This window comes from Crinia signifera, chromosome 8, assembly GCF_055691185.1.
Source record: "Crinia signifera chromosome 8, ASM5569118v1, whole genome shotgun sequence".
Taxonomy (NCBI): domain Eukaryota; kingdom Metazoa; phylum Chordata; class Amphibia; order Anura; family Myobatrachidae; genus Crinia; species Crinia signifera.
Window position 1 is genome coordinate 61,934,559 of NC_139224.1, and position 27,371 is coordinate 61,961,929.

Here is a 27,371-nt window from a genome sequence, read left to right on the forward strand (position 1 = left end):
ATATATATATATATATATACACTTTGTGGAGAGAGGTAGCACACCTGTATAATCGGTAATAGTCCCGGTGCCCTCCAGTTCACTTGAAAAGTGAATGTAATACAAACAGGATAGCGGCGGCACTCGGCGAGGAAAGAAGGCAATGGACGCAGTACTTTGTTCAAGTACTGCGTCCATTGCCTTCTTTCCTCGCCGAGTGCCGCCGCTATCCTGTTTATATATATATATATATATAAAGTGGTGTCGACCCGGCACTCCGCTGTCCTGGAATCAAAAACCTGGGTGCCTTTGTAGGCAGTAGATAGTGATAGAGATGTGACCCACTCGGGGTGAAGCATCACACGGCACTCCAAGGATTTTCAAGTGAATTCAAAATGGTATTTATTGCAACAGCCAACCAGGGATAGTCCAGCAACAGGAAGTGAGTCTCCGGGCGTCGGCCCGGCTTCCGGCCACCTCCAATGCTGGCGTCTGCTAATGCAGCTGATCCCGGATCACCTGGGGCCTCTCCTACACTATAAGGTAAGCACCTTAAACACTGTTTTCACTATTCTTGATGTAAGCCTGACGAAGGGGCCAAGCAGCCTCGAAACTGTTGCAATAAATACCATTTTGAATTCACTTGAAAATCCTTGGAGTGCCGTGTGATGCTTCACCCTGAGTGGGTCACATCTCTACCACTATATATATATATATATATATATATATATATATATATATATATATATATATATATATATATCTAACAAACACTGCCATCTGTTGGCAACGAGTGAAACTACATCTCTTTCTCAGTCATGAGTGTGTGTGTGTGTGGGGGGGGTGTATCGGGTGAAACTGCAATGGTAGGTGGAACTCATGGGATGCGGTCATTTGGTCTACAGCATTATGGTCGACAGTCATTAGGTCACACCATTAGGTTGACACGTGTCTAGGTTGACATAGGTCTAGGTCGACATGGGAAAAGTGTCAGGAGAAATGAGTTTCACCACCTTTCCAGGACCAATTTAACCCATACACAGTGTAGTACTACCTGCAACACAAACATTGGCCCTTATTCAGATCTGATCGCAGTACAAATTTATTCTCAAAATGGGCAAAACCATGTGCACTGCAGGTGGGGCAGATGCAACATGTATAGAGAGAGTTAGATTTGTGTGAGATTTTGTTTCTGTTCAGGGTAAATACTGCATTATTTTTTACACTGCAATTTAGATTTCAGTTTCAACACACCCCACCCAAATGTAACTCTCTCTGCATATATTACATCTGCCCCACCTGCAGTGCACATGGTTTTGCCCATTTTGAGAACAAAATTGTACCGTGATCATATCTGAATATGGGCCATTGAGAGAACTTGTTGTGCTGCAATATAACATCTCACCAGCAGAGGTCATCAAGTAATATTTGAATATTTAAAGTACCCCATTTATCTTATATCAACTGTTACAGAATAATCACATTTGTTTCTTGTGCCTAATAAATTGATCCATGTGTAATAAATACGTATAGCTACAGTATGTTACAGCAGACAATGAAAGGTTAGGGCTATTTCGCACGCTCTGGCTCCTGCCGGACGGTGAAACCCCGCACGGCCACTGCACACTGTAGTTTATAATGGACACAGTTGTGTCCATTCACACGTGATGGCCATGGCTCGGCCGCCAGGGGCGGGCTGGGCCGGGGGGCAGAGTGCCATGTGCACCCCAGGATGCACATGGCACAGGAGTGCTGTGAGCCGCGGCCGCCTCACCTTTTCCTCCACTTTCGGCGGCCATGTTCCTGTAGGCTTTTAAAATATGGCCGCGGCTACAGGAACATGGCCGCCGGCCTCCAGGGCTATGTGGAGGAGGGCCCGGCAGCTTGTTCCCTCTGCTGCCCGGCGGTGACAGACGCTGGGTGTGGACTGGACGTCATGACGATGATGCCGCCCACCCATGCGTCTGGATGGAAGTAGGACTAGGAGCAGCAGGCAGGCTGGCAGAGGAGTACACAGGGAGTCAGGGACTGTGGCCGCAGGAAGCATCGAGCAGCAAACAGAAGCTGGGAGCCGCAGCAGCAGGTGAGGATCAAACTCACAAAAAAAAAAAAAAAATTGGCTGTTTCCTGAGGTGTCCTCCTTTTAATGTGTTCAGGGGGAGCAGGCTGTTGTGTCCTCCTGTGATTATTCAGGGGGAGCAGCCTGTGGTGTCATGGCATTATTATTAAAAATAATGCCATGACACCACAGGCCGCTCTCCCTGTATAATAAAATTAATGCCATGACACCACAGGCTGCTCCCCCTGTATAATAATAATGCCATGACACCACAGGCTGCTCATCCTGTATATGTATAATAATAATGCCATGACACCACAGGCTGCTCCCCCTGTATATGTATAATAATAATGCCATGACACCACAGGCTGTTCCCCCTATATAATAAATTATACAGGGGGAGCAGCCTGTGGTGTCATGGCATTATTATTATACAGGTGGAGCAGCCTGTGGTGTCATGGCATTCATTTTATTATACAGGGAGAGTGGCCTGTGGTGTCATGGCATTACTATTATTATACAGGGGGTACAGCCTGTGGTGTCATGGCATTATTATTATACAGGGGGAGCAGCCTGTGGTGTCATGACATTCATTTTATTATACAGGGAGAGTGGCCTGTGGTGTCATGGCATTACTATTATTATACAGGGGGGGCAGCCTGTGGTGTCATGGCATTATTATTATACAGGGGGAGCAGCCTGTGGTGTCATGGCATTCATTTTATTATACAGGGAGAGTGGCCTGTGGTGTCATGGCATTACTATTATTATACAGGGGGAGCAGCCTGTGGTGTCATGGCATTATTATTATACAGGGGGAGCGGCCTGTGGTGTCATGGCATTCATTTTATTATACAGGGAGAGTGGCCTGTGGTGTCATGGCATTACTATTATTATACAGGGGGAGCAGCCTGTGGTGTCATGGCATTATTATTATACAGGGGGAGCAGCCTGTGGTGTCATGACATACATTTTATTATACAGGGAGAGTGGCCTGTGGTGTCATGGCATTATTATTATACAGGGGGAGCAGCCTGTGGTGTCATGGCATTATTATTATACAGGGGGAGCAGCCTGTGGTGTCATGACATACATTTTATTATACAGGGAGAGTGGCCTGTGGTGTCATGGCATTATTATTATACAGGGGGAGCAGCCTGTGGTGTCATGGCATTCATTTTATTATACAGGGAGAGTGGCCTGTGGTGTCATGGCATTACTATTATTATACAGGGGGAGCAGCCTGTGGTGTCATGGCATTATACATATACATATTTTTTCTTATTTTTATTAATACATTTTTTTTAAACTAAAAACCTCATTTTCATACCCTCCAACATGACCCATTCCATTCGGTACACAATGCTCTGTTCCTGGACGTCCCTGGTAATGTATGATTGCCAGCACCTGTGTGGAACTAGATAATTGAAGAGAAGGGTGTTTCAACACAGGTGATGGCAATCATACATTACAAGGGACGTCCAGGAACAGAGCATTGTGTACCGAATGGAATGGGTCATGTTGGAGGGTATGCATTTTAACGATGCACTGTTACTTATGGGCCGGTGCTCTGGACTTGACCCCCAGGCTAAAAGTTGCCAGCCATCCCCTGCCGGCTGCCCGGTTGCAGCCGGATCCCACCACTGGAAGGGATGGCTGCCGGGCTGTGGCCATCCCCACCATTGTAAACTGCTGTGCGGGGTTTCGCCGTCCAGCAGGATCCAGAGCGTGTGAAATAGCTCTTATTTTGTGTGATTACTACAGGGTTCGTTGCCTACCTGACCCTCCCCTTCAGGGAGAAAATGCTCTGTTCATGGACTTCCCTGGTAATGTATGATTGCCATCACCTGTGGGGATACACCTTTCTTATCAATTACCTAGCTCACCATGATGGCAATCATACATTACCAGGGAAATCCAGGAACAGAGCATTTTCTCCCTGAAGGAGAAGGTCAGGTAGGCAACCCTGGATTACTAACATAGTATAGCTCAGCACAACACAGCATGCTGAGTCTCAGACTGTACATGCACAGGGATAAACCATTCGTTTGCAGATGCAGAAACACAGCAGCAAAAGAGAACTACAGAAGCTGCCGGGCAGTGTGGGTAGTGGCAGGAAATGACATGTGGAAGGAAGGAGCTGCTTATTGGTGTGACAGATTGCAAAAAAAAAAAAACCTACCTGGAAATCAGCAGCATGACAGCCCACAGGGAGAGCCGGAGCATTTAGTGGCTGCTTACCGGCGTGAGAGCAGGGTGAGTGTACCTAGGAGAATCACTGCATACACACAGCTCCTCACATATACAGTAACTGCACGTGTGCCGGTTGTTACTACAGGAGAAGCCTGACAGCTGCACAGGAATCATTGGCAGCAATCCTCTCATTTGTGCCAGAACACAGCGCATCCAGGGGAAATCCGTATTTAATATGTTTTATGTATCGGTGAAAGCATGCAAGGATATTATTTCTGTGTAGAAATGGTATTCTCTGTGATGGTGGGCTGAATTCAGAGGCATCTGATCGCTGCATTCTATTTATGTCACACAATCGGAAGGATTGTTCTGGTTATAAATATGGTAGATTTAATGAATGAAGCATATTTTCTATCATTTATTTAAGTAATAATAATGTCAATAGTGGTTACCATAATGTATGTCACTGACTGTAACAGGGCTTTCTCTAGACCGCTGTCAGCCTAGATCAGGGATGGGGAACCTTTGGCCCTCCAGCTGTTATTGAACTACACATCCCAGCATTCCCTGCTACAGTTTTGCTATTTGTTAATGCTAAAACTGTTGCAGGGCATGCTGGGATGTGCACAGGCTAGTGCATACAATATAAAGGGGATAGTGAGAGGGTCTCATACTGTACAATAATGCAGATGGCACCATTATTTGGTTGGAGACCTAAAGCAGATTAGGGTACACATGACTATCTACTAGTGAAAACATAATGCCAGGTGGTATGTTGGCACATGCATGCCCTTATCAGTAGTGTGATAGTATAATATTTAAATGTATTCAATAAAATGTTTGAAAGGTTAAATTTTTACTGCAGATGTTTATGCATGAGTTCTGTGAATATATAGGCAGATGTCACAATGTAAAGTCATATTAAAACATTTGTGTCTATTAATAGGGATTTTTAATAATATAAAGTGTTATATAGGATAGGGCTGGCATTTCATGCATGTTTAATGATGTGCCTTGTTACTTTACAGTTCTTAAAATAAATGGCATACAGTAGTTACATTCCTAGGATATACATATCTGTGATTGGTGGGTAGCTGTCATTCATAAATATGTCATGGAGTTATTGTCCGTCTTTGATCACTAGTATGATAAAACATTTGTTTGACCTTTTCATTCTTTCACTCAAGTTAGAACAAATTACAGCTTGTTCACTCCATTTACTTGTCCCTGCAAGAGATAAAATGAATAAAGGTGTGTATATGTAAATGTGTGAAGTGCAGACTTCCATACAATTTCTGTATGATGGGGCTAATTCAGCTTCACATGCTGCAGTGCGAAAATTACTGTAAAGGTTCCCACACACGCACCGATCCTGGCGGTGCGATGGGGTGCGCGCTCCCGCGGCACCTCATCGCACAGTACAAAAAGTATGTGCTGCACATACTTTTTGTACTAGCTTTTTATCGCATCGCATGCACAAGGCATACGATGCGATGCTATGTGTGCTAGTTAAGCACAGAACGCACGCCGGGATTGATGCGTCTGTGGGCACCTTTAGGCAATTTTTTTTCTTTGTACTTCTGTGCATGCGCGAAGTGTCAAACTGCAATGGCATCCCAGAAGGAGGCCTTCTCATTTTGTTTGTCAGTGGGGTGCGGTCCAGGGAAGCAGACATGTCCAGTTCAGTTTTTGGGGTGGTTCGGGGCTTCTGTGTGACGTCACAAGCAGTAGCTGCGAGACATGAAAATTGCTGCACTGTGCCTACATTTGCAGCCAGGCTGTGGGCTACCCTTATTGTAGTGGTCACAACGCTTAGATTGCGAAGGCATCACAGGCTGACACTTTACATGCTTGGTGTCTTTGCCCTGTGCTGGGCAGCCCCCAGCATGCGAGAGAACTAATTTAGCAAAACTGAAATTGATTCTGAATTAGGCCACATATCAACAAAATATAGCCATAGTTGCTTTACCCTCCTGAATTCTGCAGGAGTCTCCATGAAACAGCAGCAATCTCCCTCTGACCCTGATTAGTCTAGCAATCTCCCTCATTTCATCTAGCCCACCTTATGTAGCTGTTACATTTTTGGGAAAAAAGTAATGAGAGAGAGAGAGATACATTTATATGGAATCATCAGTGGCATTTCCCAGCATTGGTGATAAAACACAATGGGGCAGATGTATGAAGCCTTAACTAGAGATAAATGCAACGGTGATAGAGAGATAAACATCCAGCCAATCATCTCCTTACTGACTTTTTTCAAACACAGCCTGTAACATGGCTGTTAGGAGGTGATTGAATGTTTATCTCTCATTATCACCCTTGCATTTTTCTCTTGTTAAGGCTTAATACATCTGCCCCAATGATCCCTATGGCTACATTCATGTCTTGTGGCCATTTATATGGAACCACGTTGCTAAACACAATAGATGAACAATACCTGGCACGTACCAGTGAATTTTCTTTAGCAAGTATAGTATTACTAACTGCTTTGGGGCTTGTTTACATTTGGATATACGTCATTTAAAAAGATTCCTCTCAGATGTAGCAGTGCACACCCACGCTTCTAGGTGCCTCGTTCACAATCTCTTTTCAGAATCTCTCCATATATGGATCTAGACACGCCCTTTGGGTGGAGAATGACACGCCCCCTCAATAGGAACTGTACAGAATTCTACTACCAACTATAATCTCCCTGAAACTAGTTTTCAAAAGCAGGCAGGTATGGATATAGAGGGGTAAATTTACTAAAATGGGAGTTTATTAAAGATGGGATGTTGCTCGTAGCAGTCAATCAGATTTTATCTATTATCTTCTAGAAGGTGGTTGCTATGAGCAATATCCCATCTTCAATAGAACTCCCATCTTGTTAATTTACACAGAGAATCTCCTAAGGCCAAGCTGGCCATTTTAAATGATCTGTATAGCTGAGTTATGTGTGGTCCGGCGAGGCAGTGCCTCGTTGGTCATATTCCAGTTTTCCCCAGAGTTTTTACTGTTAAAAAAAAGAAAAATACAAGAAATATATTATAAATATCTTCTTTAGATAAGGCTAATCCTTTTTATAGTCCAAACTCTGGGGTATGACAGGTGAGGCAGTGCCTCCACTGCATACCATGTCTGCACATCAAAACTTGCCAATTTCCATATACTGCTGCACCATTGTACAGTGCCGTCAGGAATCCTCAGCTTCTTATACAGTATGTAAATTTGGCTCTGCCACTAGCCAGTACTGCCCCCCCCCCCCCCCTCGCAACCTCACCCCCTCCCCATCCATTTAACATACTGTACTGCACTGTAGCCCACCTTGTTTATAAGCTCTAATGTAGTCCCAGTATGCAAAAGTTTTAAATGAAATAGGGGGTTCAATTTAATAGGATGAGAGATTCAGAAAGTGAGAGATTTGGTAAGAACTCTCCAGGTTTTTTAAAGTGGCAATCACTTACACTGCAAAACCAGTTTGATTTTGAAGTGAAAGTGATTGCAGCTTTAAAAAGACTGGAGATTTCTTACCAAATCTTGATATTAAAAAATATTGATATTAAAATCTGTGATCTGTTAAGGAGATATATATTCTGTAATTATCCTTTTCAATAGGGTTCCATCACCGGTGGAGCATTATGTGTTTGTGATGCAGTGACATATATTTAAGACCTGCACAGAGAGAGCAGATGCTTTCCAGCTTCTGAGAAGACACTTCCTGCACTGTGAGCCAGCTGAGGTAAGAAATTAGACCTCCCTGTTTGCTTACTTTGGAGGAAAGAACACCGTATAGTGCCATGCTATTGTATGTCTGAGGAGAGTTTAATGATGCAGTATTTATGTGGGTTAAGTGTTTGATCTCTCACTTGATTTGAACTACAGATAATTGTGACATTTATGCAGACATTCTCTAAACCATTTTGTGCACTGGTTCTTCAGTGTAGACAGTAGCCTATATTCAAATAACTGATACTACTGTACGTCACTTTTTAACCAATTTCCTACTGAATAGGAGTGTTCCTAGAGGCAAATTTCTTAAAAGGAGCAAGATATCCTCCTTGAATACCTACCACTGTCAGAATTGTGAATTAGGCACACCATCTGTCCTAGTTTTCAATCAGTAATTGCCTTCCTTTGATTTTACCGAGTACCGAACACATTGATGATGCGACCTTGTCTCACTTAACCAGTTAATCCAGTCTTAATTATAGGAATGCAAATATTTGTTTTAGGCAGGTGATGCAGGGTGTAGACAGAGGTACGATGGGTTACATATGGATCTAGAGTCACATGTGGCCCATCTCCTGATTAGCTACTGTTGGGGTTTAGTGATCTATAGTTTCACAGCTGTTCAAGCTGTAATAATTGTAGTCTAACTGAACCGCTCGCAGGTGCAATACACATGCTCCTGTCTTTTGTATCCTAAACCTATAATCGCTTTGGGACTGCATGCAATGAAAAAAAAATCTCTTATCCTCATTAAAAAAAATTCTCCCAATTTTCATGATTTTTTATTTATTTATTAACAGTTTCTTATATAGCGCATACAGATTCCGCAGCGCTTTACAGAGTATAGTTGAACATTCACCTCAGGTGTTGTTTACCCAAAAGTACCAGCATGCATACCGTCGTGCGGTACCACAGAAAATGTACATCCCTCCTTAGTTAGAGGCCAATTCAATTCCATGCATTGGCTGCGGTATGCCATTCCAAAATTGGGGCCATAAACATCACTTGTTTATCCTCATACCCCGGGAATGTATTTTATTTTGCGTTTTGGATGCAAATCTATTTAAGCTCAGCGTTAAATACAAGGACAAAAGCTTGTACTTCTATTCTTGAAAACTAATAACAGAATAAAGGGCTTAATTCTGATGTAGATTGAGGTGGCATTGCTGCTGGTTACTTGGATGCAGCAGTGAAGCACTAATATGTTAATGCAGCAGGAGGCGGCTGATGTTAGTAGATGCCACCTGCTTGCATTAATGATAACCTGAAACACCGCCGCAGATCCTACAAAAAATCCAGGAGATCTCCATTTTCCGACAGAGATTCTGGCCTCGGCGCACCCCTAAAACAGCCATAACACAGGTACTTTGTTCTGCGTGACTAAGATCCTACAGAATCTGAATTGGGCTTAGTGTGCTTACTACACACTGATAGAACTTCATTATAGTACAGTAAGCCTATCCTTGGTAGAACTAACCATTTACTGTTTGGTGCACTTTCAAAATGTCACTAGTTTGTTATAGTAAATACAGTTGTGATGGCAAAGTATATTTCATTTTCTATTTTTACCTGCATAATGCTTTTAAAGAAGCTGTTTACTTTGTGATCCTACCCATAGAGGGCACTATTTATTCCCGGGAAAATGTTACTTTCACTGTGATGTACATCGTTGTACAAAAATGATTCTCTATTTATTTGCCACAGAGCAAAATAGTGAACTCCCTGCTGGAGAAGGTATAAATTACCTCTGTCCATTACGTGGGTACTTAATATTATCCAGCAGCTGAATGAGATCACAGGAAAACAAAAAAATGCAGTCAAATACAATGCGCTGTTGCACTTTAATAAGAAGCAGACATGTGGATGTGCAAGCCTATTGTATGTGAGTCTGTAGCCTCATGTCTGGGTAGGAGGGCATCAATTAGAAAGACGACATATGGTTATAAAGTAGTATGCTATTATTTAAGGTTGGTTACTTTTTAGGAGTTACTCTTGGTGATCTGTAGTGTCCATTCTAGCACTCGCCATCTTTGAAAACCCATGCAGTTCCTGATTTGCATGTCAGTGCTGATATACAGACCACACTGTGCTAGAAGCACTACCGCAGACAGCGACACCCCAGTCAGGGAAGAGGAACTGCGTGGGTTTTCAAGGAGTGCATTAGATCAGTATGGAAGGGTTGGGATCTTAATTTTGGATTTACAGTAGGCATACTGTACATTCAATAAAATGGGTAAATACAACTGTTCATTTAATGTGATCATTGTTATATATCTATTTAATTAAAACTATCAGTTTCATCAGAAGTTTTTCTCCCTTTATAATCACTGGCTGCATTTTACTCTGTCTTGCAGGACTCTGTAATGGATCCTTTCCAAGTATTGAGTTTTCTACTGTTTGCACTGCTGTCCTTAGGGAATTGCTCTGACACCAACAAGCAGAAGAAAGATACTGCGTTCGAGATCTGTATCCTTTTACGTAGAAGAACTTTTCTGTTCATAGAGAAATATTGGCTATAGTTCTACTCCTCAATGGAAGGTAGTTCAAATAAACATCTTCCTACCAATGGTGCCAAAAGAAGCCTGAATTAACCACTTGGGTGGTATGCCCAGAAATTTTCCGGGCTCAGCTGTGCTGCCGCAGCGGGCTGTCCCGGAAAATTTCCGGGCACACCTCCTTGCATTAGGTTGCCCGCCAGTGGTGCCTCCAGTGGAACACCACTGGCGCACTACCTTTTAGGGGTCCCCCTGTCACTCCCAGCCCTGCTTCTGTCGCCCCCCCCCCCCCTAGATAATTAATCCCTAGATAATTTTAGACTGATCCATTTAATAAGTACTTACAAATAGGAAAAAAACACTCATTGACCTGGCATGTTTTTGGAAAAACAATATAAGCATTTATTTGGTGTAGATTTGTTATTGGAACGTAGCCTCAATTTTCTGACTAGCTGCCAATATTCCATCTACAGAAAACTCAGTGGCCATTAAAAAACAATATTTCAAACTCAGGGTGGTAGTCATGGTTTCCGGCAGTCAGAAATATCAGCACAAATCTATTCAATGCGGCAGTTTCCAGCCACATTGAAGCCTGTCAGATTCGACTTTCTAAAAACTCAAATTTGCATGGTTGAAATCAGTCGCTGAATTGTCGACTGCTCTGCATTTTTCGACCAAAATACATGTGGATTATGGAAAGTTTCTAACAGTCTGAATCAAACGTTGAATATACCCCTCTGCCCTCAATATGTGTAATAACATTAAGGGGGGTATTCAATCTGGGCCACTATTTACGACGGGGGAAATAGCGGTGAACGCCTATTCAATGCTGTCTTTCCCGACAGCATTGAAGAGGCAGATCGACAGAATGGTCCCGACTTTAAAAGCAGTTGGACCCGTTTTGTCGATTTCGGCCGTGAATTGTCGCGATCGCAGCCGAATATCGATAATCCACGTCCGTTTATGCAGACACGCACCCTTTTCGCCGATCGGGAAGTGGGGCATTGAATCGCGCCTAGCGATCTGTGGTCGCACAAAACAAAAATAGGCCAGGGTCACGGCTGTCGGGCCAGATCGACAGTCGTGACCCGGGATTTAATACCCCCCTAAGTGTGTGATTTTTGTATGTGTGCTTTTTGTGGGACAGAATAAAAACTTAATTGTGAATGTGCAAAAATATATTTGCATCATAGCTGGTGTAGCATACCTTCCTAACAACTGGGGTGTAGCCTACTATCATGGCACTTCCACAAAGCCGCTGTACTGTTTTCCCTGCTGTGGGAGCATGGGCAGCACTCTGAGAGCTGCTGGCCATGTCTCCTGTCCCTCTGAATCCATGAATAGATGCTGTGTGCATGCACACAGCATCTATTCACCACTGCTTTGAGAGTGACATGGGGTCAGCGAGAGACTGGGGAAGGATCACCACCACCTCGGGACACTCCTGCCTGCAGGTGGGATGTGACTGTCCTGCAATCATCAGGACAGTTGGGTAGTATGGAATGTAATACTGGTAGGAGGATAAAGGAAGTAATGCCACGTATTTTAGAAGAAAATAATTCTACATGCTGGGAACAGATGAGCTCAAGCAGTGTATGATTGAGTAACTTAATAAATACATGAAGGTAAGACCAACTGCTACTGTATGTTCATCATTTAATAAATATAAGATAGTTTGTAGCAGACACAAACTGCGTCTATTGTCTAACACACAAAACAGCAATCAGCAAAGAGAAGATATCGCAGCAAATATAGATAATTACAGTAAGGTATGGATATTTACAGCAGATACTTATAGCAATATAGATAGGATATATCTATGCTGTAACTCTAACAGCCCAGAGAGTTACAGCTTAGATGGATCCTAACAAAGATGAGAATTATAATTAACACATATACATAAGTATGCAAGTGCCCCCCACCCCACCCCTGGATCCAGGATTATTTGTTGTCAGACATCTCTGGGTGCCAGATATTTATGCACTGGATACAGTGGCATAGAAAGCACTGATGAAGTCTCCTCTCATTGGCCTAAGAGACACACACCCTCCAAGTCATCAATGGCCCATAGGCTGGTTTACACTAGAATGTGGACTTTATTTAATATGCAGTTTCAGGATCCCACCTTACATCTCATCTTTATCAATACTTATCTTTGTACATGCATATCTACTTATACTCATAACTTGCGAACGCAGTGTGCGATTATTCACCCACAATGACCGGATTACTGCTGGTACAATTCTGATTCATATGAGACCACACATTTTTAAATATTATTTTAACTTTAACATACCTAGGGCCTAATTCAGACCTGATTGCAGGAAAAAAAAATCTTAAAATGGGCAAAACTGAGCATTACACACAGACCCTCATCTAAGTCTCCTCCCCACCAGAGAGAGTTGAGCGCACAGTGCCTGGCTTAGGTGCACCTGCGGGTGTGCGGGGTTTCACGACAACGCTTATCTCGCGGCAATACCGATGCCCAGAGGCGCCGTGGACGACACAGCAGCAGGACTCGTTTTTCTGCAGACATCACCCACCAAAGAGGACAGCGGGGGACCAGGAAGCAGGTAAGTGTGTATCGCGGGTTGGACGGGATGCCAGCCTCCCGCGACACCTACCTGCCGCACACCGGACTTGACTGTTATCTCTTTTGCTGACTTTACCCTGATTTCCCCCCCCCCTCCATTTTTCACCCCTGCCCCTTTCACCACGGAGTTACAGGTGACCCCAACTATAATCTCCCACAAAGTCCCCACCAGACTGAATTTCTCCTACCCAGCCTTTTTCAAAAAAGTATTTTTTACCGCCTTTCAGTTGGTTTTACCACCTCAGTTTTACAACCTCTTTTCAAGTATTAAGTGTTATACACATACCACATACCTCTGGGAGCGCAGGTTACAGAAACCCCTTTTCAAAACTAATTTTAACTCTCTGCACATGTTACATCTGCCCCAATTGCAGTGCAACATGGTTTTGCCCATTTTGAGAACTAATTTGCCCTGCAATCAGATCTGAATTAGGCCCTGGCAAGGCTGTAATACAGGAGAAATCTGGAAAGAGAGAGAAGGATATAGTGCATATGAACTAGAAATGTTAAGGTCGGGCCTTACGTTATCAGTGTAGCGCCTGTAAAGCTGCTTTACATCTGTAATCTACGTATCAGCATCCCACGTAGTCAGTCAGAAGTAGCGTAGTGTAGTCAGCGTATTTACTGAAAAGCGTCTAGCGTCTTGTTCTAAAAGCGCCTAGCGTGTAGTTCTAGTCAGAATTAGCATCCCTGTCAGAAACAGCATCTAGTTCTCACTCCTAAATCAGTCAGCTTGTAGATTGAGTACACAGTTAGCGTAGTCAGACGTTTACTGTGTAGTCAGTCAGCTGTTGCGTAGTCAGTCAGACGTATTGAGACATGGCTGCAGAGAGGCTGACTATCTTTACTTTGCCTCAGACTGAGGAGGAGGCAGTGTCATTTCTTCAGGGGCAACATTTCCTGCCTGAGACACAGACCTGCCCCAATGGGCACCCAATGAGTCTCTCTATTAGGGAGCGGATGTGGCGCTGCCATATCAGGACCTGTGGAAAAAAGGTCAGTTTGAGGGCAGCACAGTGGTTCAGAGGGTGCCACCTGACCTTCGTCACCCTCATACGATTCGTATTCTGCTGGGCAGAGGAGCTGACCAGCGTACGGTTCTGCCAACGCCATCTCTCCATGTCTCAGGCCACCACTGTGCATTTGCTGTGGGAGGCCTGCGCTGTTGACTTCCTGTCGCAGCCTCAGCGGAAGATTGGTGGCCCAAGCACCATAGTGGAGGTCGATGAAAGCCTTTATATTAGATGAAAGGCCAATGTCGGACGCCTGCTGCCGCAGCAGTGGATCTTCGGGGGCATCTCCAGACAGACCGGAGAGTGTTTCCTGACGGCAGTGGAGAGGCGGGATACCAGCATGCTTATGGCTGCCATCGAGGGGCATGTGCTCCAGGGGACCACTATCTACAGCGACTGCTGGAGGGCGTACCAGACCGAGCAGCTGGAGCAGGCTGGCTATCATCATGCCAGGGTGAACCACCGCTTCCACTTCGTGGATCCGGAGAGCGGGGTGCACACGCAAAACATCGAGAGGCTGTGGGGATCTTGTAAGTGGTGCAATAAGCGCCAAAGGGAGACTGCGCGCCATCAGCTGCACTCCTATCTCCAGGAGTTCATCTGGAGGAAGACGCTTGGTGCGGAGGACCCCTTCAAGCGCATCCTGCATGCGCTGACCCTGCTCCCCCAGGCCGACAAAGTTGACGCCGCAGAGTCGACAGCGTCTACTTCAGCAGCGGCTTCCTCTTCAAGTGCTGATGATGCCACTGCAGTTTTTTCTAGATTGATTTTTTTGTGTCTTTTATTCTTCTTTAAATTATTGCATTGTCATTTAATCATTGTATCCTCATTCATATTCTTTATTATTCACTAAAAAAACAGTTAACACATGTCGTCATTACTGTCTCAGGTATGATATGGCAGGTGTGAATGTGTTCCTGAAAAAATCCCACCATCCACGCCATCCCGAAGCGTGGGGAGCGCAGTGGTACGCGTCCTCCCGACCTTTTCATACCCCCACCATCCACGTCGGCGTGGAGTTGATTTAATATAGTGTGGCGAGTGCAGCGAGCCATCAAGCCCGAAGCGTGGCTAGGGGACTCGGATAACTTCACATGTATTCCGCGTCACCTCGCGGGGCTCGCTGCGCTCACCATGCTTCGGGCTCGGTGGCTCACTGCGCCCGCCACACTATATAAGATCAACTCCACGCCAACGTGGGTATCAAATGAAGGCATTTGCCATTATGTAACATGGAGCACTGGCAAATGCCTCCTTTATTGTGTGGGGGTATCAAATGGAGGCATGTGCCAGTGTGTAACATGGAAGACTGGCAAATGTCTCCATTGTGCATGATACGTAATTACGTCCGCACCCCCTCTTTGGACAGGAGAGGAAGGCGCTACTCAGACGCTGGAGCGTCTCATTGCTAGAGCGTCTGAGACGCTTCTACGTCTCACACAGATGGAGTGCCTCTCCGCTCCCTGTGTGAGAGGCACTCACTAGGCTTGACAGGAGCTTAGGAGTAGCAGCACTGGGCTGCTGCAGAGTCAGCGTAAAACACTGAAAACTTACATTACAGAAGTAAGGCAGCTGGCGAGCTGCCAGGATTCAAACAGGCACTACGCTGATAACGTAGCTTAGAGAAGTAAGGCAGTTTGAGAAGCTGCCGCTGTGAAACTAAACATGTACCGGTCATGGGTGTTTTTTAGATTAGAACAAGAATTGTATATTACACCTTGAAGGAAACTGGTTAACCGTGTACAGGTTGAGTATCACTTATACAGATATGTTCAAATTATTGAGAAAATCATAGTTGCCATAAAAAGCACTACTGGGCACATGTAACTGGCACTAGTTTGTAACATGACATGTGACTGGCACCATTGGTCACATATGTAACTGGCACTTCTAGGGACATGATATGTGACTGGCACTACTGGGCACATATGTAACTGGCACTAGTGGGGACATGATATGTGACTGGCACTACTGCGGATATATGTTATTGGCACTACTGGGGACATGATATGTGACTGCTTCTGGTTCTGAGCATTTGGGATAAGGGATTCTCAACTCAAGCTGTAGTAATGGAAGAAAGCTGTGATATTTGTGAAGCAATCAGTAATTAATATATCCATATTTTATAATATAGTCTACAGTGCAATGGAATAAGGTGAATCATTCAGTCAGGAACCAGAGAAACTCCCGCACATACTATCAGGGCTGTGGAGTCGGTAGATAAATGCCCCGACTCCGACTCCTCGTACTTCTGATGCTGACTCCTCGACTCCGACTCCTCTGTATTAATATCCAAATGTATTTGATACATTCATTGAAGGAAAGAAAGGCAACATACATATTATTACTACAGAAACTAGAGGCTGGGAAGCCAACAGTCTACTGTATTGAACAGTTTAAACAAAGGACAAACACAATGAAAACAAAGTTTTATAAAAAATTGTATTAATTAATTGGCTGGATAGTAGCAGTAGGCATAAACATCAGGAACTGGAACTTTACCAGTTCAAAGATAAAAAACACATTATTTGGTTGTTTTGGGAACAAAAACAATAGGAAAGGTTCAGAAGTGTGGAGCATGAGTTCCGCATGCTTTGTGACAACAACAAAAATCAACGAGCCACAATCTCTGCTGGTTTGCTTGCTCGTCACTGTTCAATTCATGGACACAAGGAACGATTTCTTTACCGAATCGTTACTGGCGATGAAAAATGGTGCCTGTACATCAATATGAACCAGCGTAAGGAATGGCTTAGCCAAGGTAAACAAACGACCCCGCGCATGAAACAAGATCTTCATCCGCGCAAAAAGATGTTGTGCGTATGGTGGGAGAGCTTGGTTGAATGAATTTTTCGAGTCTACACCAGGTGATTTCTACCAACGAGGTATTGAAAACCTTATTGAACGTTGGAAATAAATTGTAAACTACAAGGGAGAATACATTTATAAGTATTGGTATAAGTATTGGTGCTCCGAATTGTGCGTTGCATGCCATATAGTGAAGCACATGAAAAGCATGCTTACGTGAGGCACTGCATGCATTGGTCTTTATTCTTACAGTAGAGAAGTCATTAATTATAATTTTCGGAGTCGGTGCATTGTTTGCCGACTCTGACCCTGACTCAGGTACTCGAAATTGCCTCCGAATCCTCGACTCCACAGCCCTGCATACTATAGAGGATTATGTGTCAGAGGATGTATTGCATTTTCTTGTTCATTGTACTGACCATTTTTTGTTGTAGGAAGATATCTGCTTTGTACTGTATATGGCATTTGGTGAAGTTGACCAACTATGTGCCTTGTACTATAGTTTAAAAAGGTTTAATTTGTGCTATAGACCTTGATGGATTGCAGATAAGAAGCTCTTTGAGGTGAAGAGGAAGGATCAGCTCAATGCTCTCAATAACCTGATTGAACTAAATGATGTCAACCAGCAGTACAAGATTATTGACATCATGCTAAAGGGGCTTTTTAAGGTGAGATTTTTCCATACCCTTGCATTCTTGCTTTACGAGGTCTCTGTTATATACAGTTTCTGGAACTTATTGTTTTTTACAGGTTCTAGAAGACTCCCGAGCTATTCTTATTGCAGCTGGAGTACAGCCTGATGGTCCATTCCCTGAAGATGAGAAGATTAAAGATGGTATGATACATGTTCCATAAAGGTCATCATTAATCCTAAAAGCGCACCTGCCACTTGTATTACTGTTTTCTGGTAGTTCAGTAATTAGCACATGCAGGTCTGATTGAATACCATACACATTACCTGATTTGCAGTACCCTCTCTTAGGCGATTTGTAGGAGGTAATTGCTTGTGCTGGCTCTAATAGCCTGTAAATAACTAAAAATTACAGAATCCTCTTTTTAACTAATTTCAACCACATCATAAATACATTTTTATTTTCAAAACATTGTCCATACAAAGTTAACTACAGAAGCATGAGTCATAATGTATTAAATGTTTCTTTATTTGTAATTGCTAAATAGAAGGATGAGAACAATTGCATTTCCACTTTTGAAGTTGACATGTTCTGTAGCTATAAAAAGCTAAACGGATGCTGTGTGTGTAAAGGTCTATTTTCTTCCCTGGTCGGATGACTTTCCGCCCGCTCCACCACTCAATCTGCTGGTAATACTGGCAGTTGAGTGGCCGGGATGATGCGGGAGAGCACATCACTGCTGACCCGTACACACTGGGCTGGCTTTCGAGTTTAAAGCAACGCTGATAAGTAAAGTGAGCTGCTTTTAACTCAAAGTCGCCCAGTGTGTATGCGCCATAAGATTCAAGTTCGTTTTGTGGAGATTATACTTCAATGGGAAAAAGAAAGTTAACTATTTTGTTCTCAAAATGGCCAAACCCATGTGCACTGCAGGTGGGGCAGATGTAACCTGTACAAAGAGAAGTTAGCATTTGGGGAGTTATGCTGCTGCTGCTTTATTTTAACACTTGAATTTAGATTTCAGTTTCAACACTCCCCACCCAAATCTACCTATCTCTGTGCATGTTACATTCGCCCCACCTGCAGTGTACATGGTTTTGCCTATTTTTCCAGTGATCAAGTCTGAATTAGGCCCTATTTTCATCTATAAAAAGAGGGCTAGACTAAGCATTTATTATTGAATTCTCAAAGCTATCGATCATCCAATGCATTTAAAATGGCAATAGAAATAAATGGCAACTAGCATTTCTTTATTTTGCTGTGTTTGTTTTGATCAAGGCAATGATGATCGGCAGCTTTGACAACCCACTGGTTCGTTAAAGTGGCCCCAAGTGTTGAATTGCCTTGTGTTTGTTGTTTGTGGGTTTAGCATATTCGCACATGGTGGAGAATTCAGCATTCTTTGGTGACGTTGTTCTAAGATTCCCCAAGATTGTTCACCATTATTTTGATCAGAATTCTAACTGGAACAACCTCATTCGGTGGGGTATTGGCTTTTGCAATCTCAGTGGCATCTTTGATGACGGTCCACATTCCCAGCTACTTGGCCTGGTAAGATTAAACATTTATCACTGTATGTTACCGTTTCTGTAATTTTATAGATATAAAAAAAGTTTTCTGAGGTGTTGTGTTGTATAACTAATGGTAAACGCCATACCATTTCAACATTCGGTACTTGTGTATTATCAAGGCGCCCATCGCATACCACTAATTAAATGCGATGGGACCCGATTTTCGGGTCCAAAGACCCGCACTATACAATAAAATATTGCATCGCATGCCATTAAAATGGCATGCGATGCGATTTTTAATTGTACAAGCACCCTGATGGGTGATCACTATGTTAAATGCACCCCCATTGTTAACGCCACCTACACTATCAACACCAACCCAAAGCGTGGCGAGTGCAGCGGTACGCGTCCTCCGACCTTTTCATACCACCACTATCCACGTCGGTGTGGAGTTGATTTTAGATAGTGTGGCGAGCCACCGAGCCTGCATCCCCTCGCGGGGCTCGCTGCGCTCACCACGCTTCGGGCTCGGTGGCACGCTGCACTCTCCACACTATCTAAAATCAACTCCACGCCGATGTGGATAGTGGGGGGTATGAAAAGGTCGGAGGACTCGTACCGCCGCCCCTTGCTGGCTCGCTGCGCTTGCCACGCTTCGGGTTGGCATGGATAGTGGGGGTGGCGTTAACAATGGGGGTGCATTTAACATAGTAATCACCCATCAGGGTGCCTGTACAATTAAAAATCGGGTCGCATCGCATGTGTTCGGATCGCATGCAATGCGATCAATACGATGCCCTATGATGGAAATCTTGGGCGCCGTGATAATACACAAGTATCCAACATTCGAGTCTGTTCTTTAATACTAATTGAGATTACATGTGTGAAATTTGTATACTCTGAGAAAGTTGTGATATTTTTGTCTGTTGCGGAGAGTGTAAATGGAACATACTGTTGCTTTGCCGTTGCTTACCATGCTTGACTTTAACTTCACGTTTCAGATGTCTCAAGAGTTGGGCATCAGTGAAAAGTCTCCTGATTACCGCAATCCTTTCAAGACGGATAATATGGAAGTAAGTAGCTCTTGTTATTTAACCCCTTCCCGACATTTGACGTACATTTACGTCATGGCCGGGATGTACTTCCCGACACATGGCATAAATGTACGTCATGCCATTTAACTGTCACCGCGTCTATAGACGCGGTGACAGTTTAAACATGTCTGCTGTCCCTGACAGCAGACATGTCCCTGCATGCCCAGGGGGGGTGGCGATGCCTCCCCCCCCGTCGGCGATCGCTGTGATTGGCTGTTCAAATGTGAACAGCCAATTACAGCGTTTTCTGTGTACCGGCGAATAACGTTCGCCGGTGACACAGGGATCGGTGGTGATTGGTGCTGTAAAGTACAGCACCAATCACCACGGGGTGTAAGGGTGACACTGGTGTCACCCCACCTCACCCCACCCGCCCCCAAAGGCCGTGATTGGTTCGCCGGACCGACGGACCAATCACAGCCATGGAGGGTGATTTAAACTAACGGTGACTGCACTGCAGACGCCATTCCGGTCTGGAATTGCGTGCAGTGCGGTCACCGTACCTATCTGCCGTGATATACTGACCTGATCCTTGCAAAATACTTACCTGATCACCTGATCACTGCTTGTAGCGTGCTGGATGCTTCCTGGATCTGACTTCTTGTGACTTCCTGCTGCTGCTGCAGTGTGATAGAGAGATAGATAGAGAGAGATAGTGACAGAGTGTGCTATATTTTGTGTCTGCTACCCCCCCTTTTTGGGGGTGCAGGTTTTTTTTTTATATATATATATATATATATAACTGTCAGTGCTGCTGCTGCAGTGTCATAGAGTGATAGATAGTGATAGATAGTGATAGATAGTGATAGATAGTGATAGATAGTGATAGATAGTGAGAGATAGAGAGAGATAGAGAGAGATAGTGACAGAGAGTGATAGAGAGTGCTATATTTTGTGTCTGCTACCCCCCCTTTTTGGGGGTGCAGGTTTTTTTTTTATATATATAACTGTCAGTGCTGCTGCTGCAGTGTCATAGAGTGATAGATAGTGATAGATAGTGATAGATAGTGATAGATAGTGATAGATAGTGATAGATAGTGATAGATAGTGATAGATAGTGATAGATAGTGAGAGATAGAGAGATAGTGACAGAGAGTGATAGAGAGTGCTATATTTTGTGTCTGTTACCCCCCCTTTTGTGCTGATCAGCAACTTTTTGGGGGTGCAGGGTTTTTTTTTTATATATATACCTGTCAGTTGCTGCCAGTTGCACTGTCAGTTGCACCAAAGGTTGTGCACCTGCTGCCCCTCACTGGTAATCAGTGTCGCATCACTGATCACCTTTTTTTTTTTTTTTTTGAGGGTGCTGTGGGGTCTTTTTTTAATTTTTTTTTTTACACACACTGTGATTTTGTGGGTGTCCTGTGGCCACTGTGCGCTGATCAGTGACGTACATTACTGATCAGCTTTTTCGGCACAGGGTTGATCTATTTTTTTTTTGATCAAATTCCTGTTGCCTTTGAGCGCTGTTCAGTGACGGACGTTACTGACCAACATCTGTGCTCAATTTTTGGCGCAGGACCTTTTTTTTTTTTTCTGCACTACATGCACACTACACACTACATACCCCCCCGGGTTGAAATAAAGTTTGTACCCCCCCCTACACTATACAGGTGTTGAAACATTTCATTACCAGAAACACAAAAATAAAAATGGCATCCCAAATGTCATCCCAAATGTCATCCCAGTCATCCAGAAGAATGTATTCAGCGGAGGAGGCATATGCCATGCTTGCCTCTGACTCTGACACAGCCAGTGAGGCAAGCGGGGAATTTGAAGGATTCATCTTAAGCTCCTCTTCCTCCTCTAGTGATGAGGGACCCCCTCAAAGACGCCCCCGTAGTGCAGCTGAGACCCCCCCCCCCCTAATAATTGATCTCGTATGGACCCCACCACCAGACAATTTTGAGCCCCAGGTTCCTGAGTTTTTGGCCATCCCAGGAATCCAATTTGATTCCACAGGTCTCAGAGAAATTGACTTTTTCAAATTATTTTTCTCTGATGATTTTATAAATTTAATGGTGGACCAAACTAATTTATATGCCCAGCAGTTTATTGCTCAAAACCCCACGTCATCATTTGCTAGGTGGACCCCTGTAGATGCAGTAGAGATGATGACGTTTTGGGGTCTGGTGTTTCATATGGGCATAGTAAAAAAGCCAGAAATTAGGCAATATTGGAGTACAGATGTTCTGTACAGCACCCCACTTTACCGTATGGCCATGACCCGGACTCGTTTTGAGTTAATCCTTAAATTTTTGCATTACAACGATAATGCACAGTGCCCACCCAGAGATGATCCCACCTTTGACCGGCTATTCAAAGTCAGGCCGGTCATTGATCATTTCAGTGCCAAATTTCCAGAGATGTACATCCCAGATAAATTCATTTGCATAGACGAGTCACTTATACATTTTAAAGGAAGGGTTAAATTCCGCCAGTACCTTCCCAGTAAGAGGGCAAGGTATGGCATAAAAATGTATAAGCTGTGTGAAAGCACCTCAGGGTACACTCACAGGTTTAGGGTATATGAAGGGAAGGATTCAAGAATTGAACCGCCAGAATGCCCCCCCTCCCTCGTAGGTGTTAGTGGAAAAATTGTCTGGGATTTAGTGCACCCCTTCCTGGATAAAGGTTATCACCTCTATGTGGATAACTTTTACACCAGCATCCCCCTGTTTAAGGCCCTTGGTTCAAGAGGTACAGCAGCTTGCGGTACTGTGCGCAAGAACCAAAGAGGCCTCCCAAAAACGCACATTGCCCAAGTAATGAGAAGGGGTGAAAGCAGGGCACAATCCACCGAAAATATGTTGTTGGTCAAATATAAGGACAAGAGGGATGTCCTTATACTGACAACAATTCACGGAGACAGTACCACCTCCGTCCCTGTACGAGGTACCAGTACCCACACCTCAAAACCTAATTGTATCCTGGATTACAATAAGTACATGGGCGGAGTGGATCTTTCAGATCAGGTACTGAAGCTGTACAGTGCCCTGCGGAAAACAAAAATCTGGTACAAGAAGCTGGCCGTGTATATCATCCAGATGGCACTGTATAACGCTTACGTGCTATTCCGTTCTACCAGCCAGAGGGGGACATTTATGCACTTTCAAGAGGAAGTCATAAAGAGCCTAATATTTGGGAACCAGCAGGCAGAGGGCCCCAGTACTTCTAGTACTGGCCCCCGTATTGTACCAGGGCAGCATTTTCCTGATGAAATCCCCTCCACTGGAAAAAAGGGCAGGACACAAAAAGGGTGCAAAGTTTGCTATAAAAAGGGAATAAGAAAGCAAACTATTTTCCAGTGTGACACTTGCCCCGACAAACCCGGCCTATGTATAAAGGAGTGTTTTAAAATATACCACACATCTATGGATTATTAGGTTCATCATTTCACCGTGCTTCGGGGGTCTTGCTAATGCCACATAGCACCCACCATTCATTCCACCAGAATCTGAGCCGCAAAATCCAAAAATCACTCCTTCCCTTCTGAGTCCTGCCATGCACCCAACTGGTATTTTTTGGTCACATGTGAGGCATTGCCGTACTCGGGAGAAATTGGGGCACAGATTTTGGGGTGCTTTCTTCTTCATACCTTATGAAAATGAAAAATTTTGAGCCAGAACTGCATTTTTGTGTAAAAAAATGTAATTTTTCATTTGCACAGCCCAGTTGTATCAAAATTGGTGAAACCCCTGGGGGTTTGAAATGTACACTATACCCCTAGATGAATTCCCTGAGGGGTGTAGTTTGCAAAATGGGGTCACTTGTGGGGGGGTTCCACTGTATTGGTGCTTTGGGGGTCTTGCTAATGCGACATAGCACCCACCAAAATTCCACCAGAATCTGAGCTGCAAAATACAAAAATCACTCCTTCCCTTCTGAGTCCTGCCATGCACCCAACTGGTATTTTTTGGTCACATGTGAGGCATTGCCGTACTCGGGAGAAATTGGGGCACAGATTTTGGGGTGCTTTGTCTCCTTCATTCCTTGTGAAAATGAAAAATTTTGAGCCAGAACTGCATTTTTGTGTAAAAAAATGTAATTTTTCATTTGCACAGCCCAGTTGTATCAAAATTGGTGAAACCCCTGGGGGTTTGAAATGTACACTATACCCCTAGATGAATTCCCTGAGGGGTGTAGTTTGCAAAATGGGGTCACTTGTGGGGGGGTTCCACTGTATTGGTGCTTTGGGGGTCTTGCTAATGCGACATAGCACCCACCAAAATTCCACCAGAATCAGTGCTGCTAAATCCAAATATCACTCCTTCCCATTCTTAGTCCTGCCATTTTTTGGTCACACATGAAGCATTGCCGTACTCGGGAGAAATTGGGGCACAGATTTTGGGGTGCTTTTTCTCCTTCATACCTTATGAAAATGAAAAATTTTGAGCCAGAACTGCATTTTTGTGTAAAAAAATGTAATTTTTCATTTGCACAGCCCAGTTGTATCAAAATTGGTGAAACCCCTGGGGGTTTGAAATGTACACTATACCCCTAGATGAATTCCCTGAGGGGTGTAGTTTGCAAAATGGGGTCACTTGTGGGGGGGTTCCACTGTATTGGTGCTTTGGGGGTCTTGCTAATGCGACATAGCACCCACCAACATTCCACCAGAATCTGTGCTGCAAAATCCAAATATCACTCCTTCCCTTCTGAGTCCTGCCATTTTTTGGTCACACATGAAGCATTGCCGTACTCGGGAGAAATTGGGGCACAGATTTTGGGGTGCTTTGTCTCCTTCATTCCTTGTGAAAATGAAAAATTTTGAGCCAGAACTGCATTTTTGTGTAAAAAATTTAATTTTTCATTTTCACTGCCCAGTTGTACCACAATTGGTGAAACCCCTGGGGGTTTGAAATGTACATTATACCCCTAGATGAATTCCCAGAGGGGTGTAGTTTGCAAAATGGGGTCACTTGTGGGGGGCTTCCACTGTATTGGTGCTTTGGGGGTCTTGCTAATGCGACATAGCACCCACCAAAATTCCACCAGAATCTGAGCTGCAAAATACAAAAATCACTCCTTCCCTTCTGAGTCCTGCCATGCACCCAAATGGTATTTTTTGGTCACATGTGAGGCATTGCCGTACTCGGGAGAAATTGGGGCACAGATTTTGGGGTGCTTTGTCTCCTTCATTCCTTGTGAAAATGAAAAATTTTGAGCCAGAACTGCATTTTTGTGTAAAAAAATGTAATTTTTCATTTTCACAGCCCAGTTGTATCAAAATTGGTGAAACCCCTGGGGGTTTGAAATGTACACTATACCCCTAGATGAATTCCCTGAGGGGTGTAGTTTGCAAAATGGGGTCACTTGTGGGGGGGTTCCACTGTATTGGTGCTTTGGGGGTCTTGCTAATGCGACATAGCACCCACCAAAATTCCACCAGAATCTGAGCTGCAAAATACAAAAATCACTCCTTCCCTTCTGAGTCCTGCCATGCACCCAACTGGTATTTTTTGGTCACATGTGAGGCATTGCCGTACTCGGGAGAAATTGGGGCACAGATTTTGGGGTGCTTTGTCTCCTTCATTCCTTGTGAAAATGAAAAATTTTGAGCCAGAACTGCATTTTTGTGTAAAAAAATTTAATTTTTCATTTGCACAGCCCAGTTGTATCAAAATTGGTGAAACCCCTGGGGGTTTGAAATGTACACTATACCCCTAGATGAATTCCCTGAGGGGTGTAGTTTGCAAAATGGGGTCACTTGTGGGGGGCTTCCACTGTATTGGTGCTTTGGGGGTCTTGCTAATGCGACATAGCACCCACCAAAATTCCACCAGAATCTGAGCTGCAAAATCCAAAAATCACTCCTTCCCTTCTGAGTCCTGCCATGCACCCAAATGGTATTTTTTGGTCACATGTGAGGCATTGCCGTACTCGGGAGAAATTGGGGCACAGATTTTGGGGTGCTTTGTCTCCTTCATTCCTTGTGAAAATGAAAAATTTTGAGCCAGAACTGCATTTTTGTGTAAAAAATTTAATTTTTCATTTTCACTGCCCAGTTGTACCACAATTGGTGAAACCCCGGGGGGTTTGAAATGTACATTATACCCCTAGATGAATTCCCTGAGGGGTGTAGTTTGCAAAATGGGGTCACTTGTGGGGGGCTTCCACTGTATTGGTGCTTCGGGGGTCTTGCTAATGCGACATAGCACCCACCAAAATTCCACCAGAATCTGAGCTGCAAAATACAAAAATCACTCCTTCCCTTCTGAGTCCTGCCATGCACCCAAATGGTATTTTTTGGTCACATGTGAGGCATTGCCATACTCGGGAGAAATTGGGGCACAGATTTTGGGGTGCTTTGTCTCCTTCATTCCTTGTGAAAATGAAAAATTTTGAGCCAGCACTGCATTTTTGTGTAAAAAAAATGTAATTTTTCATTTGCACAGCCCAGTTGTATCAAAATTGGTGAAACCCCTGGGGGTTTGAAATGTACACTATACCCCTAGATGAATTCCCTGAGGGGTGTAGTTTGCAAAATGGGGTCACTTGTGGGGGGCTTCCACTGTATTGGTGCTTTGGGGGTCTTGCTAATGCGACATAGCACCCACCAAAATTCCACCAGAATCTGAGCTGCAAAATCCAAAAATCACTCCTTCCCTTCTGAGTCCTGCCATGCACCCAAATGGTATTTTTTGGTCACATGTGAGGCATTGCCGTACTCGGGAGAAATTGGGGCACAGATTTTGGGGTGCTTTGTCTCCTTCATTCCTTGTGAAAATGAAAAATTTTGAGCCAGAACTGCATTTTTGTGTAAAAAATTAAATTTTTCATTTTCACTGCCCAGTTGTACCACAATTGGTGAAACCCCGGGGGGTTTGAAATGTACATTATACCCCTAGATGAATTCCCTGAGGGGTGTAGTTTGCAAAATGGGGTCACTTGTGGGGGGCTTCCACTGTATTGGTGCTTCGGGGGTCTTGCTAATGCGACATAGCACCCACCAAAATTCCACCAGAATCTGAGCAGCAAAATACAAAAATCACTCCTTCCCTTCTGAGTCCTGCCATGCACCCAAATGGTATTTTTTGGTCACATGTGAGGCATTGCCATACTCGGGAGAAATTGGGGCACAGATTTTGGGGTGCTTTGTCTCCTTCATTCCTTGTGAAAATGAAAAATTTTGAGCCAGCACTGCATTTTTGTGTAAAAAAAATGTAATTTTTCATTTGCACAGCCCAGTTGTATCAAAATTGGTGAAACCCCTGGGGGTTTGAAATGTACACTATACCCCTAGATGAATTCCCTGAGGGGTGTAGTTTGCAAAATGGGGTCAC

General features: G+C 44.0%; 1 protein-coding gene across 1 annotated transcript in view; it reads left to right on the forward strand.

The window, feature by feature from the left end:
* Window positions 1-4,136: 4,136 nt before the first annotated feature.
* The window catches only part of CCDC134 (coiled-coil domain containing 134), a 28,116-nt gene continuing 4,881 nt past the window's right edge, over window positions 4,137-27,371 (forward strand). The window contains exons 1-7 of the mRNA XM_083156563.1: window positions 4,137-4,294; window positions 7,826-7,949; window positions 10,294-10,405; window positions 17,395-17,516; window positions 17,599-17,683; window positions 18,850-19,031; window positions 19,993-20,064. Coding sequence (XP_083012689.1) covers window positions 10,303-10,405; window positions 17,395-17,516; window positions 17,599-17,683; window positions 18,850-19,031; window positions 19,993-20,064 — 564 coding nt within the window. The 5' untranslated portion in view covers window positions 4,137-4,294; window positions 7,826-7,949; window positions 10,294-10,302. The remainder of the gene's footprint in view (window positions 4,295-7,825; window positions 7,950-10,293; window positions 10,406-17,394; window positions 17,517-17,598; window positions 17,684-18,849; window positions 19,032-19,992; window positions 20,065-27,371) is intronic.